Source organism: Lupinus angustifolius, chromosome LG06 (genome assembly GCF_001865875.1).
Source record: "Lupinus angustifolius cultivar Tanjil chromosome LG06, LupAngTanjil_v1.0, whole genome shotgun sequence".
NCBI classification, from domain to species: domain Eukaryota; kingdom Viridiplantae; phylum Streptophyta; class Magnoliopsida; order Fabales; family Fabaceae; genus Lupinus; species Lupinus angustifolius.
Genome location: NC_032014.1, coordinates 22,998,845 through 23,019,809, shown reverse-complemented (window position 1 = coordinate 23,019,809; position 20,965 = coordinate 22,998,845). Strand labels below are relative to the sequence as shown.

General features: G+C 32.5%; 2 protein-coding genes across 2 annotated transcripts; one reads left to right on the top strand and one right to left on the bottom strand.

Moving 5' to 3' along the window:
• Window positions 9,277-13,982, top strand: LOC109350261 (protein PMR5-like). Its single transcript, XM_019591459.1, has 5 exons — window positions 9,277-9,708; window positions 9,991-10,162; window positions 10,941-11,119; window positions 11,863-12,021; window positions 13,471-13,982. The coding sequence occupies exons 1-5, from the start codon at window positions 9,356-9,358 to the stop codon at window positions 13,808-13,810; spliced, it is 1,203 nt and encodes a 400-aa protein (XP_019447004.1). The 5' UTR covers window positions 9,277-9,355; the 3' UTR covers window positions 13,811-13,982.
• LOC109350260 (asparagine synthetase [glutamine-hydrolyzing] 2-like) lies at window positions 15,152-20,739 on the bottom strand. The gene is made up of 13 exons (XM_019591458.1): window positions 20,548-20,739; window positions 19,262-19,400; window positions 18,209-18,304; window positions 17,910-18,051; window positions 17,600-17,790; window positions 17,332-17,493; window positions 17,138-17,218; window positions 16,665-16,886; window positions 16,450-16,584; window positions 16,151-16,231; window positions 15,981-16,067; window positions 15,744-15,851; window positions 15,152-15,646 (listed from the first exon to the last, which is right to left on the bottom strand). Exons 1-13 carry the CDS (start codon window positions 20,625-20,627, stop codon window positions 15,401-15,403), a joined length of 1,770 nt encoding a protein of 589 aa, XP_019447003.1. The 5' UTR covers window positions 20,628-20,739; the 3' UTR covers window positions 15,152-15,400.

The window sequence follows — 20,965 nt, the reverse complement described above, 5'->3', positions numbered from 1 at the left end:
GATACAACAATAATACTTGGAAATTTGTCTCAAATTAAACTTATAATAATAAATAAAATTGTTTGAAAATTGCATATTATGGTATGTAATTGAGTAATTAATGAAAAATAGATTAAATTACTATGTTGATGATTGATTGATTGTTAGACAGAGCATTAAAATGATTGCCCCCTTTTTTTACTATCCAAAAGTTTACTATCTTTATGGGACAAAAGGAGTACTTAAACTTATCCTAGATGATCAAACAATACTCATGAGCCCATAAAGGTTAGGTGTTAAAATTAAGAGAGTAAAATATCTCTTCATATTAGAAGATAACTTATCTTCTTCAACCAGTAAAAGTATGACATGTGTACTATTTTGTTTAGTTTTATAAATATTTTTACAGAAAATAATTAAATAGGACACATATCATGATTTTAGTAGTGTCTGGAGGAGACAACTTATCTCTTAAATCAACATATATTTTATTCTCTTAAATTAATACTAATATGCGTCACAAGCATAAAAGAATATTTGTGAGAATAAAATCTTGCTCCTGACCTTGACACGTTTTTTATGAATACACCAAGATCATAAAAAGAAGAAAAGGAAGAAGACTACGAAGACATAGAAGATTCAGTCTTCAAGAATTTATAGATTAAGACTTCAATATGTACTTCTACCTTTATGCTCAATTTATATATTAGTAGCAATGCTCAAAGAAATCAAAACTATTTTCAAAATAATTGGATAAGGCTTGATAAAATGTCAATAATGCTAAGTAATAGGTTTACTTGACTTGAGTAACAAGTTACTAGGTCTGGGTAACAGGTTACTTGAACTGCGTGACAGTTGGTAACATATTACTATAACTACATAACAGGTTACCTGATTAAGAAAACAATTACAAAACATAAGTGACAATGAGTAACCGATTATTACTATGTATTAATTGATTACCACTTTGGACAGAAACTTTTGGCAATCGATTACACAGTCGTGACAATTGATTACTCATAGCTGTTGGAAACCAGATTTTCAAATTTGAATGACAACTTTCATCCAAAGTGATTATGTTTCATTCCAATCGTGTCTCCTCTTCATGGAAGGTTACCTTGGCTGGTTGGAAGCCTATTTAAAGGCATTAGATATTCAATTCATAACACAAGTGATACACAAAATTTTCATAACTTAGTGAAATAAATTTCTGCACTCTTTTGCAACTTTGTTCTAAAAATTTCAGATTTTCTGAAATTGCTTTAAGTGCTTATGTTCTAAACTTTTAAAGATATAAAAGCATTGTTTACTATGTATATATTGTGAGAAAAAGGATCGCAAATTATAGTATTGTCAAAACTTGTAAAGGCAATCCTACCATTTATATATTCTTCATCTTATTGTAAATTTTTCATCACAATGGTGTATTGAGAAGGGGAAAAGAGTTCACTTGGAAATGGTGTTTTCCAAGAGTAGATAATTGTGAGTGTGTAAGGTACAAGGGTCTCGGAAAAATTTTGTAATTGCAACTCAAATTAACTAGTGGAAAAATCTCTTCTATGACAACAATACTGGATGTAACCTTCGGTTGACAAGAAAGCGAACCAATATAAAATTCTTTGTGTACTCTTCTTTTTCTACTCTATCTTATAGTTTTATTATCGTTTTACTTGCTTCATTTCTGCATCAACATTATGCTTCACAAACACTTTGATATTAAAGCAGAAAAAATCGATCATTTGTCCTAACAACTAATTCATTTCCCTCTTAGTTGTCTTCTAATACTTATAATTTGTATTACTTTCTTATAATTAATTTTTTAAATGCAAATTTTTTTTATCAGGGAGGGGAAAGAGAGCAACTATCCGTGTTTGAACTATATATTCATGTTTAATCTTGTTGGTTATGTAGTAAACAAAACTGCAGAGATGAAATGTGTTACGTAGAAGGTTTTATTTTATTCATCAACAAGACACATGATTTATACAACAAGAAAAAGAAAACTGATGCATAAAAAAATAAGTTCCTACATGAATAGTATAATGAGTCACATAAGTACTCTAACATAGTAGGTGAAATATTCCTAACAGACATATTAACTCTTTATTGCCTAATGAATACAAATGTAACAGATTCTGAGCCATATTAATAAACACTCGTCCTTGACTCTGGAGTTGCAAACTCCAAGTTTTTGCCTCAAGAATTCAAATCTTGCTTTAGGAAGTGCCTTTGTCAGGATGCCAGCACTCTAATTTTCTGTTTTGCAATAGATTAGTTGCACTTCTCCTTCCTTTTGTATCTCGTGTGGAACATGAAACTTGATCTTAAAGTGTTTTGTTTTGCCATGGAATATTGAATTGTTAGAAATTGAAATTACAGCTTGGTTGTCCACAAATACATGTGTGCTTTCTTTTTGTTTCATATGCAAATCTATCATGAGCTTTCTGATCCAAATAGCTTGGTTCACAGTTGTAACAACAGCTACATATTCCGCTTCTGCTATTGATTGAGCAATGACTTCCTGTTATTTAGAACACCATGAAAAAAATTCCAGATTTAAAGCTAAAACAATAACCTGAAGTGTTTTTCATATCATCATCACATTCAACCCAATCACTATCAGAGTAACCATGAAGATTAAAATTATTTACACGACTGAACCTTATTCCATAATCTATTGTGCCTTTAACATATCTAAGAATTCTTTTTGCTGCTTGAAATGAATTTCACAAACACAATGCATATACCTTGATAACAAACTTATTGCATGCATGATATCTGCTCTTGTTATAGATAAATAGATCAAACGGTCTATTAAGCTTCTATACAACCTTTCATTAAACTTTTTAGCACCATCCTCTTTGCAAAACTTATCCTTTTGATTCATTGGAGTTGGAGCTGATTTGCATTCTTACATATTGAACTTTTTGAGAATCTCTCTTGCATATTTTTGTTGGAACACAAATATTTCATTTTAATTTTGTTGCACCTGCATACCAAGAAAGAATGTCCTCCTTCCAAGGTCAGTCATTTCAAAAGCATCATTCATTTCTTCTTTGAACTTGTCTACCAACTCCTTATGACTTCATGTAACAAAAAAGTCATCAACATAAAGAGTTACCACATGTATTTCATCATCAACCTTTTTGACATATAAGGTAAATTCACTTAGACTCTTTACAAAGCCTAAGTTTACCAAGTGCGCATCAATTCGATCGTACCAAGACTTTGGTGCTTGTTTTAGACCATATATATAAGGCCTTGTTCAACTTATATACCTTCTCTTCATGTCCTTGCTAAAAAATTCCTTTTGGTTGTTCCACAAAATGTCTTCATTCAGGTATCCATTTAAGAAAACCAATTTGACATTCATTTGGTGTATGTTCCAACCATTTTGTGCAGCAAGTGCCAACAACATCCTCATGGTATTCAACCTAGCAACTGGGGCAAAAGTTTCAAACAAATCTACACTAAATTTCTGGGCATATCCCGTGAAAACAAGCCTTGCCTTATACTTGTTCACAGAACGGTCCGAATTGAACTTGGTTCTGTAAACCCATTTCACTCCTATAGCCTCCTTATGTTTGGGTCTGTCCACCAACTCTCATGTCTGATTTTTTCCAATCATCATGAGCTACTCCTTCATTGCATCTACCCATTTCTGGTTAATTGCAATTTCTTCATATTTCACAGGCTCCATTACAAAACATTGTCCCTTTGATATATGTCATAAAGTGATCTAGTTCCTTTGACAGGTTCATCATCTATGTTTTCATTCTCCTCCTGAAACTATAGCTGCTTATATTCCTCCCATATCCACCTTTCCAACTCAAAAAAATGGACATTTCTACTCATAATTACTTTGTCGCTTTGTGGTAAATATATCCTGTAGGTCTTTGACATTAAGCTAAAGAATACAAAAATCTCAGATTCTGCTTTCTTGTCCAATTTGTCTCTCTTAACTTGAGGAATGTAAGAGAAACACAAACAACCAAATGTTTTTAAATTAACCAACTTCGGTCTGTAGCCATACCATGCTTCAAATGGTGTGTTTTTTTTTATAAAAGTTTTGTTGACAATCTGTTTGAGAGAAAAACTGATGTATTTACTGCCTATGCCCAGAATAGGGATGGCAAAAATACACGTCTTGTGGGTATCCATTAAAATACACACAACAGGTACTTGTAAAAATAACTTATGGGTGAGAGTGGGTATCATGATACCCGTCCTACGGGTACCTGCTTATTTATTAATTGATTTTTAAAATAATTTTTTAAATATATTACATTACCATTATTATTATATTATATTATTTATTTTTGTATTATTTATAATGAATTTTAGTGATCGAAATATATGATAAATTTAACATGTACATAAATTTTATTATTCATGTAATAATTATTTTATATGTATTGATTGTTATAAAATATATAAATATATATTGAAACTTAAAAACCCATGGGGTACCTGCAAATACCCGTTACTCAGACCGGTACCTGTAAATAGTGTGGGTATGGGTACAGGATAACACTACCCGTGTCCGTTCTGTCCCGTTGCCATCCCTAGCCCAAAACTTATTTGGGAGCCCTTTATCATAAAGTAAGCACCTAGCCATCTCCATAATTGTTCCGTTTTTTCTCTTAATAACACAATTTTATTGAGGAGTATAAAGTGTTATCAGTTGGTATTCAATGCTTATATTTGTGCAAAATTTATTAAAATTTTCAGAGGTATATTTTGTTCCATTATCAGACCTGATCACCTCCATCTTGCACCCACTTTGAGTTTTGAACCCAAACTTTGAATTTCACAAAGACGTTAGCAACCTCGAATTTAAATTTCATAAAATAAATCCAACACGTTCTTGTGTGATCATCAATAAAAGCAATATAATATTTACTACCATTCAGTGATGGTGTACCCATAGGTCCTCTAACATCTGTGTGTATCAGTTGCAGCTTTTGTGTAGCTTTCCAAACCCTATTTTGCGAAAAATGGAGTCTTGTTTGCTTCCCATATTGGCAGGGAATGCATGTAGGAGATTTTTTTTCTAAGTCAGGTAAACCATTAACAAGATTGCACTTCTTCATGAAGATTAGAGCATCATGGTGAAAGTGGCCTAATCTTCTGTGCCAAAGCATTGTACTTGTGTCTTCTTTGTGTACTGCAGCGTGCTCCTCTTTCATCAAATCAAAAACAAAACTTTTGCCTTTCATTTGAACTTTGAACACCTCTCTGTGTTCTGAATCTTTAATCTATTATGTTTATCTTCAAACAAAACCTTATAGCTTTTCTCCAATAACTGAAAAACACTTAACACATTTTGATTAATTTCACGAACATACAATACATCATGAAAATTAATTTCAAACCCGTGTATCCTTCAATTGCCACTGTTCCTCCAATTCTGACTTTAGAATAACATTTTTGTCAAGCTCTCTGAAAATCTCTCGATCATAAGTCATGTGGTTTGTACAACCAATGTCAATGAGCCAACATTCTATGAAAAAATTGGTGGCAAAACATGATACTACAAACAATTGCTCTTTTTGTGGTTGATCCTCAACAGCCTTAGCTTCTCCTTGTTGTTGTTGAGACTTGTATATTTTTTCATGTGTCCTAACAGGCCACACTTATGACATCTTACATCTGGCCTCCACCAACATCTTTTTTGTGAATGATTAGTTTTTTGCAATAAGAGCAAGGTGGATAGACTTCATTATTGCTACTTCGGTTATTGTACTTGTTTGCAGAACCTGCATGTCTATGGTTATTACTTTGTCTCTTTTTCTTGTCTTTCCAACCATTGTTATTTTGTAGTTTGATTTGGAATGCACTCTCCATAGATCCTTCTTGCCTCATTTGTTCTTGTGTCTATAATGCATTCAACACTTCTACCAAGGTGATGTTTGACATATCCTTAGACATTTCCAGAGATGAAGTTGCAGCTTCATATTTTTCAGGAAGTGTAACTAGGATCTTTTGAACTATTCTAGAATCAGAAAATTCAGTATCAAGAAGTCTTACATTGTTTGCAATGGAACTTTATCAGAGTACTCCTTGATTGTTTTTGAATCTCTCATCCTTTGCATTTCATATTCTCGGATCAAATTCATCACTTGCATCCCTTTGACCCTTTCATCTCCCTCATATTCTCGCTTCAAAAAATTCCAGATTTCCCAAGCTGTTTTCAGTGTCATTATTCTAATAGATGGGTGAAACAACTGCATATAGACATGCTCTTGCTTTGGACTTTCTTTGCTTCATCTCCTTCTCATTTTTAATTTGTGCAACACTTGGATTGTGTGGAAGAGTTGGAATGACCTAATCTTGTTCAATGACATCCCACAGATCATTAGCATCCAAAAAAGCTTCAATTCGAACAGCTCATACATGATAATTCTTTCCAGTAAACACTGGAGGTGAAAATGCAGCACACACTACTTCTGAATTCATTTTGACAATAGAAGGTAATAGAGAAAAGGTTTTGGTTGTGTTTGATTTTGGTTTGTGTTTGTTCTCACAGATCCCTCAAGATATAACTCTAGATACCAATTTGTTGGGTATGTAGCAAACAAAAAGGCAGAGAGGAAATGTGTTATGTAGAAGACTTTATTTTATTCATCAACAAGACACATAATTTATACAGCATGAAAAAGAAAACTAATGCAGAAAAAATAAATTCGTATATGAATAACATAATGAATCACATAAGTGCTCCAACATAGTAGGTAAAATACTTCTAATAACTATATTGACTCTTTATTATCTAATGAATACAAATGTAACAGATTATGAGTCATATTAATCAACAAATCTCTCATAGTTCTATTAACTGACTTGACCCTTACGGACTATCTTTTTTTTATTAATGAATTTTTTTATAATTGTGTTAAAGATTAGAAGTATCTCTCGGCCTGATTAATTATAATGAACCAATATGACACAATAAATATTAGGTTAAAGAGACAAATCTTCTTACGATTCATAGTTCAAATGTTAGATACATCTATTCTTGGATTGAAAATTGACTAAATCTGCCTTTAATTTTTCCAAAGACACAATTAACCGACTTTCCTATGTTATCTGTGCAACATCTAACTTCTTTTCAACAATAAGTTAGAATACAATGTTCTCACAAAAATGTTCATATTTACAATTGTCTACTATCTTATTAACCTCTGCAACAAATGAGATGACACTTCAAGACCAAAAAATCAAAGATAAAGGCTAACTTATATTAAGGAGTCAAACTTTTTATCAATAATGGAGAGGGAAGTGTTGTACAAAATAAAAGAAAAAACAAAATGAAAAGACAATTATATCATTTTGTTTATACTTACAATGACACTTTTATTCTAAAGCTAAACGTAAAAATATTATTTTTCTCTCCAATAATAGAGATGATATTTACTGTGTTAAGGATATAAAAGTTTAAGTTTGGGAGTTTGTAATGCTTTCAAGCTTTTACAAACGGAGCAAGATAATGATTGAACATCACTTTTTTAAATCAAAATTAATTCAATGATCCTTGGGATTATCTAGAAGATCTCTGATTGTACTATTTTGGAAATATCATTATTTGTTGTTGAAATGACTCCAATAAAATACGGTCCTAAAATTAAAAAGTTATTCTCCCATGAGGCATAACATTTTGGATTATTCTATTCATGTTGTAATGTTGAAATGTTGTAATAGTAAGTTTGTTTAGCCCCTCAATATACATTAAACACTTGTGGATTACTTTTGTTCACTATGAGTTAGGGTATCACACCTTCTATCTTTAAGACCAGCACGAGATAGTTTTGTGAATGTTATTTAAGGAAAGCAAAGAACATATGCTTTATCATAATTGTGTTCTCTCATAGAAGGAGCAAAATGTTCTCTTTTGATAGAAAGGGTACAAGTATCTAAAAAACTCAAAGGATTCTTGCTTAAGAGCTATGACCATATCAAATACTCATAGGGAAGGGAAGCATCTAAAAAAACTCACCTTACCATCATTTACTTCAATTTTCAAGTGAGACCCATGAACCATACTCTATAGTCATGATTATTGGTGGTAACTCTCTTGTATGCTTGATTACATTTACGGACATATTTTTTTGTCACTCCAAGGGCTCAAAGCATAATGAATTTAATAGAACATTTAATAGATTGTAATTTTTTAATCCATAATAAATGTTTGACATGTAAAATAAGACAAAGTAGGACAAATCATATTTTCAAACAAGCTTAACATATTCCAAAACATGTTCTCACCATTCACATTCCAACAAAAATAATAGATAAAAAATAATGAATTTTTAATTTTTTTAATTGGTATATTATATTTTCTTTTATATTAGATAAAATTTGAGATATAATTTATGACAAAATATATTTGTTCCAAAATTTACCCCTACTTTATCTCTTATTTCTCTTCCATAAGAAAATAACAAATCAAAACATGAGTAGACCTCCGAAATGGCATTATATTGACTGCAATTTTTTCTGTAAATAATCTTACATCTGACATGAAAAGCAAGTGCTTCTTTGACAAAAAGTAACAACTTACTATGTTCATTTTATGTCGACAAATCCTTCACTGTTTCACCACCACACAAGCCATTTTTTAACCTCACTAAATCGCTATCACCTTCCTTCTTCACATGCAAACACAACAAAACACAGAACTTCATTACTTTAATAGTTAAATTTTACCTTTCCTTTAAGATCTATTTTATATCTATATTTATTCTACCTAAAACTACTAGATCTTCGAATTCTCCAATATTATAACAAAACTAATATATGTTTCACAAATCACAAAGTGTATTTAAGGTGGTATTTTGTGACATATGTCATTTTTATAGTAGTAGAGAAGGATTTGTAAATCAATTTCATAGAAGTATCTTAAAATTATACATTATCCTAAAATTTAAGACAAAGATACAATAAAGAAAATATTAAATGCAATCAATATTTATTTAATCTTAGAAATACTTTAACATAAAATATGAAACTAAATATTAGTATCTGAAAGATTTATTAAGGTATAAAATATTATAAGAATTTAAAGAATAAAGGATGATCCTCTATAACCATTAGATGATAGAAATCATCTACCACATATTCTCTATCTCAAGCTAATCAGAATACTACTTTTTGATTTTACATTTTTTCTTACATTCACATATTAATATATAATTTGAGACATAAAATAACTTTCCGTCCACCATTCAAAAGCTTTTCACACATATAAAAAAGCAAACCCTTTATTCTATATATATATTCATAACAGTCCAAATATCCTTCTTCCCTCTCCCACTTCCTTTCTCTGTTCCTTTTAGCTTTACCCTTTTTCTCTGCATCTCCTTCATTATATTCTACAATGGCTCTTTTTCTTCTTCTTCTTCAACAACCTATATCTTCTTTTTATTCTTTACTCTCATCTTTAACCCTTCTTTTCCTACTTTCCCTTCAATGCAAAGTAGCTTCTTCAGCTATTATACTAAGCTTGAGACACCACCATAACCAACTACACCATCAAAGACCCATGATCCATGCAAACCAAACCAACTGTGAAGTGTTTATGGGAACTTGGGTTCGTGATGGCACATACCCACTTTACCAATCTTCTAATTGCCCCATCATAGATCCTGAGTTCAATTGCCAAATGTATGGTAGACCAGATTCTGATTATCTTAAATATCGTTGGAGACCACTTAACTGTGACCTTCCAAGGTACAAACAAACACAACACTAGAAAATCGGATATTAGAGTCTGTTTACGACTTGATTTTATCAGATAAAAAGAAAGTTTGAGTGCCATGTCTAAGTATATTTCATAAGCCTTTTCGATTCATTAGTTATCCTTCGAAAATGAGCTCGCAAAAAAAAAAAGATTTAAGGGTCTATTGTGAGTTGGCGTTCAGAGGATAGAATGATATTAGTGGAATTTGATTAGTTATTTTGTGTATTGAAATTTGTGGTGTGCTGAATGGTTTTGTAGCATGTTTTTGGTAGGTTCAATGGGGTTGAGTTTCTGCTTGGGATGAGAGGGAAAACTGTGATGTTTGTGGGTGACTCTCTTGGCAGAAATCAATGGCAGTCATTGATTTGCATGATATCTACTTCTGTGCCTCAGACACAAACCCAACTGGTCAGAGGAGAGCCACTCTCAACCTTCAGATTCTTGGTAAGTTCATGTTTTTTCTCGGGGATTCTTTGCGAGTTGAGTTTTGGGTGACAATTGAGGGAAGGGAAAGGCTTGTGAGTTATCTTACAAATATATTTCATGACTCACAAGCCTTCCACTTCCTTCTCTTAACCTTCAAAAACCAATTCGCAAAAGAACCCTCAAGATTTTTAAGCCATGATTTTTTGAGGTTTATGTTTTGCTTTATTTTTTTTGTCAAAGAGAGCATGGGAGAGGAGAGCACTCTTGAGAGACATGATTTTAGATTTACCTATTTCTTTTTTGGGCAAAGTTCTTAACTTTTTTAATTGGTGAATCAAAATTTTCAATTTTGTTTTGGTGACTCAAAAGTTTCAATTTTGATGCACAAGAAAAAGGACACAAAACAGTTCATGTCCTCTTTAGTTAAGCTTCATTTAATTTCATAGTAAGTAGGTTCATGATTTTTTTAGTATAATGAAGTACCTATTGGAAAAGGTGGTGATGATGGGGACTTAAAGTTTTATTAGGCATTATCTTTGGTTTTGGCTAGTTGATGCAAACTTGAACCATAAAGTGGACTTACATAGCACAAAAAGCAGCATTTTACTGCTGCAAAAGAGTGGTCTTGAACCAACAACTCTGTTAGATCCCTAGAAAGACCAAAATGTCAATAGTTCCATTCTTGTGAGCAATACTTGTTGGGAGGAGAAGTTACGTATTCTGAAAGATATTAGTGTCTTACCCGTGTTACAAAAAAGAAGATTGGTCTTGACTGGTTCTGATATGGTATGTGCAGGACTATGGTGTGACCATTTCATTTTACAGAGCTCCTTATTTGGTAGAGATTGATGTTGACCAAGGGAAGAGAATTCTTAGCCTGGAGAAATTAGATGGGAATGGTGATGCATGGAGGAGTGCTGATATTCTGTCATTTAACACTGGACATTGGTGGAACCATCAAGGTTCTCTTCAAGGGTAGGCAACAATTTCTTCCCTTTCCTAACATTATAATCTTACTCAAATTTCAATACCATACCCAAAAGAGAAAAAAAGAGTTAATGCTCTTTTACTTTGGCAAGGAAAGATAATCATGAAAGTAATATTTTTCCCATATTAGTAAATATCATTCTTATTCTTACTTGGGTCTCACAATATATCTCACAACCGATCATACAGTTCCTCTCTCCTCCTTTTCCCTTTTGGGTCCACATTTTAGGAATAAAAGAAAAATTCTAAAATTAAAAATAACAAAAAGTCACATTTTGATTGGTTTGAGACATGAAATAAGTCACCATTCGAGACAGGTGATCCTAGTCCTTTTTTGAGATAAGAATAACTACGAGAATGTTCTTGTGGAAGAAATATTATTAATAAATAAAAATCTCACGGTAACAAATGAGAGAATAATGTTCTTATTTCAACAAGACTAGTGTAAGAATGATCATTAGAGATGCTTTTATATCTAAATTCCCCAAACTCACTAAAGGAGAGCCCTCGATTCAGTTTTCCAGAAGTTAAAATTTTCAAATTGGTACATCATAATGTCAAATTAGCCTTTTTCAAGACAAAATTTAGTAGAACATTAGTCCTTATTAGAAATGTTTTTATTATTTCAGGAAAAAATAATGAAAATTTTGAGTTTCCTTATGAAAAATAGAACTATAATTTACAATTTTAATTAAGTTAATGTGTCATTTGGGTTATAAAAAAAAATGCAGTTGGGATTACATAGAATTAGGAGGCAAATATTACCAAAACATGGATCGTTTGGCAGCTTTGGAAAAGGGTCTGAGAACATGGGCTAATTGGGTGGACACCAATATTGATAAAAGCAGAACCAAAGTTTTCTTCCTTGGAATTTCTCCTTCACACAACAAGTATGGACTCTAACTCTGTTTCTATACTTTATTAAACTGCTTTCTCTCTCTTACATTATTGTTATGGAACATCACGTTGGATTTCTTGGTTTCATCATTGTGTTTGTTTAATTGGAGTAGCATGTCCAAGAGGCGTTAAATTTGTTGTCTTATTTTATGTGTCAATTTCATGTACCAAAGTACTGAAATAATAAATTAAATCGATAATTTAAATATTGTAATATTTATGCATTATGAGTCTAAATAATATATAGAGTAACACATGAAATTTAGCATCTGATTTTATCAATGTCCTAAGCCTAGAAATTTGATTACTTCTATATGATGTGCTGTAGGAGCCCCTTGATCTGACCTAGTGCAAGTGGGTTTTTATTGCTTAATCTTACGGCTGAAATCCATTCATGTGATTGTGTTGGTCCTATCTCTATAACACATACTTGCATAATGTCGGCTATTAAATATGATGACTAGTTGATATTTACTATATCTTAATTAATAAAGAGAAATTTATGTATGAATAACAGTGTAAAATTTTTATACATTACTAGTCTACCATCAAACATTCATTTTCAATAATCATTGACTCTTACAAAAGTAATACTAATGAATAGTAAATGATGTATTGATTGTATATAAATTTTTACACTAATTTGATATAATTTCATGTACTTTTGTCTTTGATATGTAAGTTAGCTCCACCCAACTAATCATATCACAATGCGGGCCAGTACTTTTCCAAAGTTTTGAATAATGCAAGCAGTGATTTTGGCAAAAGAAGAAAACTATGAAGAGTATATATTTCTAATGTTACAGATTATTATCACGTGTAAGGTGCCTAGTGTATACATTAGCCTTTTTATTGTTTGATTAACTGTGATTAGTTAGGTGTAGCTTTAGTTTGTTTATTGTTAAATTTTAAACGGTGACCAAAATTGTAATTTAAAACATTGGTAGAAGACACAATGTTTTTATTATAATGCGAAGGTGTAAGCCCAAATTAGACCATATTGATGGTCCTATTCCAGTTAGACTCCTCTCTAGTATCGAAGATGAAAGTGTTTTTTCTCCCTTAGTTTTAAGGGTAAAAATGTTTTCCCACTATAAATAAGAGGATACAAGTGTCATTGTATATGATTTTTTCTTTGTTATTTCATTGTACTCTCCTCTCCCGTACTAGATAGGAGTCTGATTTGTATATGCTGGCCTATATAATTGTTAGGTTTTTGAAGTTGAGGCTTCACAGTCACTTGTTTTCACTTTGTAACTAGCATTGTGACATTAAAACATGTATTTTCAACCGGACAATTAGTGTCATTGATTTCTATGTGGCACATAGGAAAAATATGACAGCTAATATATTGTACAAGCTCAATTAACCTAATATGTTCTGTGTGTTCATATTTCATTATACAAACTATGCTAAAACTCATCAATGACACTGATATGCAGCCCAAGTGAATGGAATACCGGAGCAACGACCACGACGACAAAGAATTGCTATGGCGAAACCGAACCAATCATTGGCACTGGAACAACATACCCTGGTTCATATCCAGATCAAATGAGGGTTGTAAATATGGTGATTAGAGAAATGAACAACCCTGCTTATCTTCTTGACATAACAATGTTATCAGCATTTCGGAAAGATGCTCATCCGTCAATTTACGATGGTGATTTGAGTCCGGGACAAAGAGCTAACCCTGATTACTCATCTGATTGCAGCCATTGGTGCATTCCTGGATTACCAGATACTTGGAATGAACTGTTTTATACAGTTTTGTTCTATTGATTTTTTGTTTTGTTTTACTTGCTAATTATTAACATAGTTCTTTCACTGATTTTTTATTGATACATTTTATAACTCTTAGTAGGTAATGCATTTGTTTGATAGGGTTGTATGATTGCAACTTTATCATATGTAAAGATATGCTAATGAAAAAGAAAAGGAGTTTTCTTTATTCTATTAATGTAAAGAAAAATGTAGCAAAAAATTACAAAGAAAAATGAAAAGCTTATAAATAATATTAAAGTTTTCTTTCCTGAAGGAGATCAGAGGAAAAAGGAAGGGAAGGTGTACATTTGTTTAGGTTGTGGGGTACATTTATGAATATGGATTGAGGTTTATGGGTGAAGAGGGTTTGTTAATTTATTATGTAGTGTAAAATATTATAAAAGTATGCAATGGATGAAGTTGACATAGGGAAATACAAGAGTTAAATTATGTTTGTTAAAGATTTCGAAAATATCATTTCAAAAATGTTTTTAACAAGCAAGAATAATTAAATACTCTTTTGAAAATGATTTTGAACATTAACTGGCAACAAATTCAAAACATCCGCATAAATGTAAAACACAAGCAAGATATTGGTCGTAAGGTCTCATTAGATTATCAGGATGACCATGTTCAGAATTTGATTGTTGAGAGTGATACTTATTGGAGGTAGTTACGCATCACAAAATGAACTAGTTCTTTATCAAAAAATGTGATGAGATACTTTAGTAGTACCCAAAAAGGGTATTAATATAAAATGATTTTATCTGGATCGACTCTATTCTACACATTAAATAAGTATTTAACACCTATTCAAGAAAGTATTATTCAATATATTGTTAGGTTAGTTGAAATATTATTATATGAACACATTGCCTATTAATAGAACAGAGGAGAGAGATCCAGACTATACATCACGCTGAAGTTACTTATTATAACATCTACCAATTAGATGCACTCAATGGGCCTTAGGCTTATGGGTAATCATTCAATGTTCCCACATATTTGGTAGAATTGAACAAAGTTAGTAACAAATTCTCTTATCTTAATTCTCTCCTATTCACCTTTGTCATTTATTTGATTGGTTGTAGTAATCATGGCTACACTTACACATTGCTAGGTGAATGAATAATTCTTACGGATAAGTTAATTTTGTGCTGGGCTTTGAATTCATTATGAAGGTATTCATGTAACTCTTATACACATCTTATCCCACATATGTATGTTTCTACATCTTTGTTGTTAATATGAAATTCTTTCTTTTTTGTTTAGTGTAGCATGAACAATATGCTTAAGCCAATTAAGAATATTAGCAATCCACAGCATTGAAATAATGGAACACAACTTTTCTCATAAAAGTTGATAAAAAGAAACACGATTCTTAGAAAACCAATACATTTATGATAGTGTTCAAATCACATGATTCAAACTAAATACAAGATGTGCATAGCACAACACTTATAGGCCTTTAGATAGAAAGCCTTATATCTACATATAGCATTAAAAAGGGCATTGCCTGTATAAAATTATACACTGCAGGCAAAACTTTCATTTATGTTCACTTATACAATATCATGATTCTTGGGAAACTAGTCCTTGCAATACTAACTAGCTTTTGATGGCAACTCCTATAGGAGAAATCTCTATCTTAGGTATGATATTCTCTGGTATTATAGCTTTGCTGCTGCTGCTGCTAACTGAGTTGACCAGATTCTCATAAGCTGAAACATGCACCCCAAGTGCTGCTCTACCAGAAGGATCAAGGTTGTTAGACCAGTCAGCATCCCACTCGATAGCTTTCTCCGTGCTGCATGCGACACTCGGTCCTCCAGGAACAGTGAGCCGGGCCGAGTTCTGAAAAAAATTAAGGAACAAAGAGATTTTACTCTTCAAAAGGAATTATGTAGATGTTGCCCCCTAGTCCAAATATAGATTTGATTAATTAAGTTACCTGAGGAAAGAACCTCTCAAAGATCATTCTGTAGTAGTATGCTTCTTTTGTATTAGGAGTGTTATGGGGGAAGATGTGAGGAGCATTAAGCAACATTTTATTAGTCACCTATAAGAAAATGTCAGGAACCAATTATAAGCACATGATATGACTAACTTGGAAGTTTTAAGGGAATGATATGCATAACAACATAAGGGAAAAAGAGATTAGAGAAAAAAAGTTGGATTTATGTTTTACATGTTTATCAGCATGGTCTTTAAGACCATCAATCCAATTATAGCCAACTCCATCACTGAATTGTTCTTTCTGCCTATACAAAATGTGCTGCATGAAAAAAAAAATTTAGATGTTAGTCTAAAAATTTAATCTGCAGAGATCAACATATATTGCAGCGAATTGCAGAGTACCTTTGGCAGATAAGGATTCTCTTCATCGTCAAAGGCCTTCCTAAGCACCCATTTCTCTATCCGGCCTTCTTCACGTTTTATCTGAACAAATTAAATATTAACAACTTTTCAAGTGGTGATATATTGGAACGGAGGAAAAGCTAGAAGATTTTCATCTAGGTGGACAAAAAACAACATTGTAAAGTATTTTATTTTAAAAAAATACATGTGAAAATGGACATTGAAGTTTTGAGCTATCTATAATTACTACATGATAACAACACGGGACACCCCTGTATTGGAACATTGTTTGTGCATACCATTTTATGTTCAGGATCAATGTTCATTGCAACACTGATAAACTCCTTGTCCAAAAATGGCACCCGAGCTTCCAGACCCCAAGCAAATGTCGATTTGTTGGCTCGCAAGCAATCATATTTGTGGAGAGCTTTAATCTACATATCGAAAAGACATCTATTAGTCCCTTTACTAAATAACCTGTAATATTGTACTGTCAAGTAGCATGGTAACTGACCTTTCGGCATGTTTCTTGGTGGAATTCCTCTTTATTCGGAGCCTTGTGGAAGTACAGATACCCTCCAAAGATCTCATCAGATCCTTCTCCAGAGATAACCCATTTGACTCCTAGTGATTTTATCTTACGAGACATAAGAAACATAGGTGTTGCAGCTCTGATTGTGGTCAGATCATATGTTTCAATATGGTAGATGACCTCTTCAATGGCATCTATGCCATCCTGCATACACCATATATAGATGATTTATTAACAAAAATGATTTGCACACATCAAATATTTGCACACGTATTATCTGTCAATGTTGTACAATTATCAAGTCACTAGTTTGTTTTACTTGGTTAATGAAGCTAATAATCGATTATCGCTAGTCAAAACTTTATGCAACCTTAGGAGGTGTAAAACTAAGTGTTTTGCATATAGCATTAAGGCACCCTAAAATAAGTCCTAAAAGCTACTATTCCATATTATACCTGGACAGTAAAGTGGAACTCATGATGGACAGTTCCTAGATAGTCTGCAACTTCTTTTCCGGCCTTCAAGTCTGGTGAACCCTACTCAATATAAGATGACAAAATGTTAAGACACCATTAAATGGTTATCTTTTGCATTAAAATAAATCTGCTAAATTTTCTACATCATTCGTAATTTAGAGTAGAAATAACACCTCAAGGCCTACACAGAATGAGTGCAATTTTGCTCCCCACTGCTTGGCAGCCTTCGTGTCTTTAAGGTAGCGAGCAGTGATGGATGCAACCAGTGAAGAGTCCAAGCCTCCGGACAGTAAAACACCGAAAGGCACATCAGTCATCAACCGTTTTATGACTGCCTGTGATTACATTCATTTATCAGTTATACCAATGCAAAAATTTCAGAACAAAAATGAATTTGGATGAAATTCAGTTTAATGATTTATTGACACTTCTTCTGTTTACCTTCTCAAAGGCAATCCTCAAAGCTAGAGGATCATAAGGGGCTGAGGGAATAGCCTCAGAGAACCAAGGAGGATTGTACCATCTACGGAACTCTCTTTCTTTGCTAGAGTACAAGTGACCTGGTGGAAACGACTTGAAATTTTCGCAGTCATCGATCAGCCCTTTGAGTTCCGATGAAATCCAAACAGAACCTGAACATGGGTATTCCATACTTATCACAATTTACTCAATCAAAATCTATTTTAAGCTGAAATAGAAAACATGAACTCAATTCAATTCAGTAGAAAGACATAATATCATAAAACATTACCATCTAGTCCCCAACCAATGTACAAGGAAGTAACCCCTATGGCGTCCCTTGCCACCAAGAAACTGTTGTCACGGGTATCCAGCAGAACAAAAGAAAAGATACCATCCAGCATGTCCACAAAGTTTTCTCCATGCTCTTCGTACTAAAACAAAACAACATTAACACCATTAACAAGCAGATGATAAGAACATGTTGTCCAAACATGATTAGAAACCATATTCTAAATGGTGAAAATGATGAAAATTTTGATCAAGACTTGGAGTAAGAATAATTAATGAAAAAGAGATCTTCTAACTAACCAGGTGAGCAATAACATCACAGTCACTTCCTGTTCGGAACTTGTGATGAGGCAGTTGTTGCCTCAGTTCTTCATGATTGTAAATCTCTCCATTTACCTGGTTTTTAGTGGAAAGTATTTATCATTAGTCATAATTTTACCATTGTTGAATCAGTGAAAGAACATAGAGCAGAACAACTACAGTTTTTATTTACAGTAATTTCTTTAGAAACTATCAGCTGTGAGTCCAGTGATTTAAATTGAGGGCCACACCAGGTGATGCGGTTGCGGTGTCTGTCACAACCACATCACACCGCAAAAGTGGTATGATGTCGAATCACAAACATGTGGCCGCATCGAGCTATAATGCAACTATATTGGACTGCACTTAAGTTGTATTAGGACCGCGGCCCATCGAATTCAAAAATATTTTATTTTGCAAAATAGTTCCGCAGTCGCGACCGCTGGGTGTGACAATAAGTGATCCATAGTCATTTACCTGATACTTTTATTCACAAAGTATGCCCATTTCCTTGAAAAAAACTAAGGTGTGTGTCACCCAAGCACTTGTTCAAATTACTTTCTGGAACAAGAAAGTATGCATACTTTGTCCAAACTCCAAAAACTATCAATTGTGTGTGAAGCAAAGTTGTTGGTCAAACAGTTGTTCAAATCACTTAATAAAATATGAGCTCATTTGTGTAGGATTTAACAGGTGATTTTACAAAAGTGATTCTTTGCAAAGTTACAAAATGCAGCTTTTAAGAAAAAACCAAAATCTTAGCTTTTTTGCAGGTTCTAATTTTGTTTGGGTAAAAGTTCAACCAAACAAATACACAAGTACCACAATTGTTTTTCAATCAAAATAATCAACTTTTAAAACAAAATTAAACAATAGTGCCTATAAGCCGTCAATAATTCAAACTTATATAAGTTGTCACAAACATGTTTCATATATTTTCTTATCAAATAATAATTAAGCAAAAACCATAAAAATAATTTAATTTTTTTAATTGATATGTCATATTTTTATTTATGGGAGAATATATAAAACATGATTTATCATATACCATACCGTAACAATAATTGATTTGTCTTCGTTGAAGAGAGGTTGATCACCAGAAGTAGGATCAACTATGGCTAACCGTTGATGAGCCAAATAACAGTCATCATGTTGGTGGAGCCCACTCCAGTCAGGGCCACGGTGCTTCAATCTGTCAAATCAACATAAACACAAACCAACAAGATATAAATTTCACTTGACTCATTCAAACTACACTTACTTGAAGGACTCATAAAAACTATTTAGTATTGTTTCTATATTTAGGACTTTCTTACTTCCATTACCAATAATTGCACTATAGACCCCACACAATCGAAATAAGAATATATATTTTTTATTATCCACTTTATCTTATCAAAGTCATATAATGTTTATCCTAAAATACTTAATTCATCTGAAACATGGGTATCTGGTTCAAGTTATAAAGTCATAGTTATAATTTGAACTGGGTCTTAAATAATTAAATCCAGCGAATATGTCCTTATTACTCCTCTTAATTATTATATCAAATAAAGGAAACATGAAAGGTTTAATTTTCAGTTATACACTTAATGTTTTCTTTAATATTCTTATATCGATAACGTTTTAGGAGGATTCTCCTGAAAATATTACATTAGATTAGACACCAAAGAGGAAACAAATTATGAGCCCACGCCACACTTATTCTTTATTCCTTGAGATCATTACCACTCAATTCTCCATACCAATGGCTGGCTTACAAGACTTTCAAGCCTAAAATACATAAAGTTATTACTTGATATCAAAATAAGTTAGAATTCTATCCATTAATAAATTAACAAGTACATTACAAACAACATGAAAAAATATATATATTTAACATTTTTATCATTTAAATATAATTATAAGATATCTTTATCCTTTATGATAAGTGTAAAAATAAGAATATATCATTCCATTAATAGAGATAATCCTAGTTCATATTTGAATATTGCATGATTTTCGGGTATGTATGTAAATATATGCATGTGTTGTCCCATAATGTTACGTTACTGTGCAGTTTAATAAAATATTAAATATTACGTACTTATCTTAAGAAATTAAAAGTTATAGGATATCAAAAGTTATCCTCTCCTACCATCTTGAATTTGTAATCCAAAAACATGGAAAACTGTATATGATCTAAAGCTACAAACTTTGCATACTAACACAAAAGCCAAGTAAAAGCTGTTTGAAGATATACATGTAAGAAGTGATTGAAAGGTTAAGATTAAAAGTGATGACACATGATCACTTAAAAAAATCATGTAACGGAGTAAAAACAAAAAAAGAATGATTGCCTGCGAGAAAGCTCAAGGACGCGAACCCTTTTAGCTTGGGAATTATCAGAGCAACCAAGCACAGCAAGTATGCCACACATTATGAAATGATAAATAGTATTATGGGAATGAAGAAAAAGAGTTAAGGGTGTTGGAAGAAAAAAAGAAAAGAAAAGAAAAAAGTGGAAGAAAATGAGATGAAGATAAAGAAGAATGAAGAGTTGAGATCAAAGAAGGAAACAACAACACGTAGAATGGTTGAAGTTGGAAGGAGCAAGTATTTCACGCATCTACTTACACGTATTTATATGCGGTAATGAAGGAAGTAGTAAACGTTGTCGTTTCAATTTCTTCAATGGGATGTGGATAAGTTACTGGCTACCGGCTGGACCGGGAGACTTCAAACCGGGACCACCGCCTCTTTCGTCTTGTGTTGCGC

What these genes read in the sequence shown, in the direction of transcription:
- LOC109350261 (XM_019591459.1), top strand. Translation starts at nt 9,356, where the DNA reads ATGGCTCTTTTTCTTCTTCTTCTTCAACAACCTATATCTTCTTTTTAT. An exon ending in CTTAACTGTGACCTTCCAAG is followed by an intron (nt 9,709 to 9,990) that starts GTACAAACAAAC and finishes TGTTTTTGGTAG; the next exon opens with GTTCAATGGGGTTGAGTTTC. An exon ending in TCTCAACCTTCAGATTCTTG is followed by an intron (nt 10,163 to 10,940) that starts GTAAGTTCATGT and finishes TGGTATGTGCAG; the next exon opens with GACTATGGTGTGACCATTTC.
- LOC109350260 (XM_019591458.1), bottom strand. Translation starts at nt 20,627, where the DNA reads ATGTGTGGCATACTTGCTGTGCTTGGTTGCTCTGATAATTCCCAAGCT. An exon ending in GTGATGTTATTGCTCACCTG is followed by an intron (nt 18,052 to 18,208) that starts GTTAGTTAGAAG and finishes GTTTTGTTTTAG; the next exon opens with TACGAAGAGCATGGAGAAAA. An exon ending in ACCAAGAAACATGCCGAAAG is followed by an intron (nt 16,585 to 16,664) that starts GTCAGTTACCAT and finishes TTCGATATGTAG; the next exon opens with ATTAAAGCTCTCCACAAATA.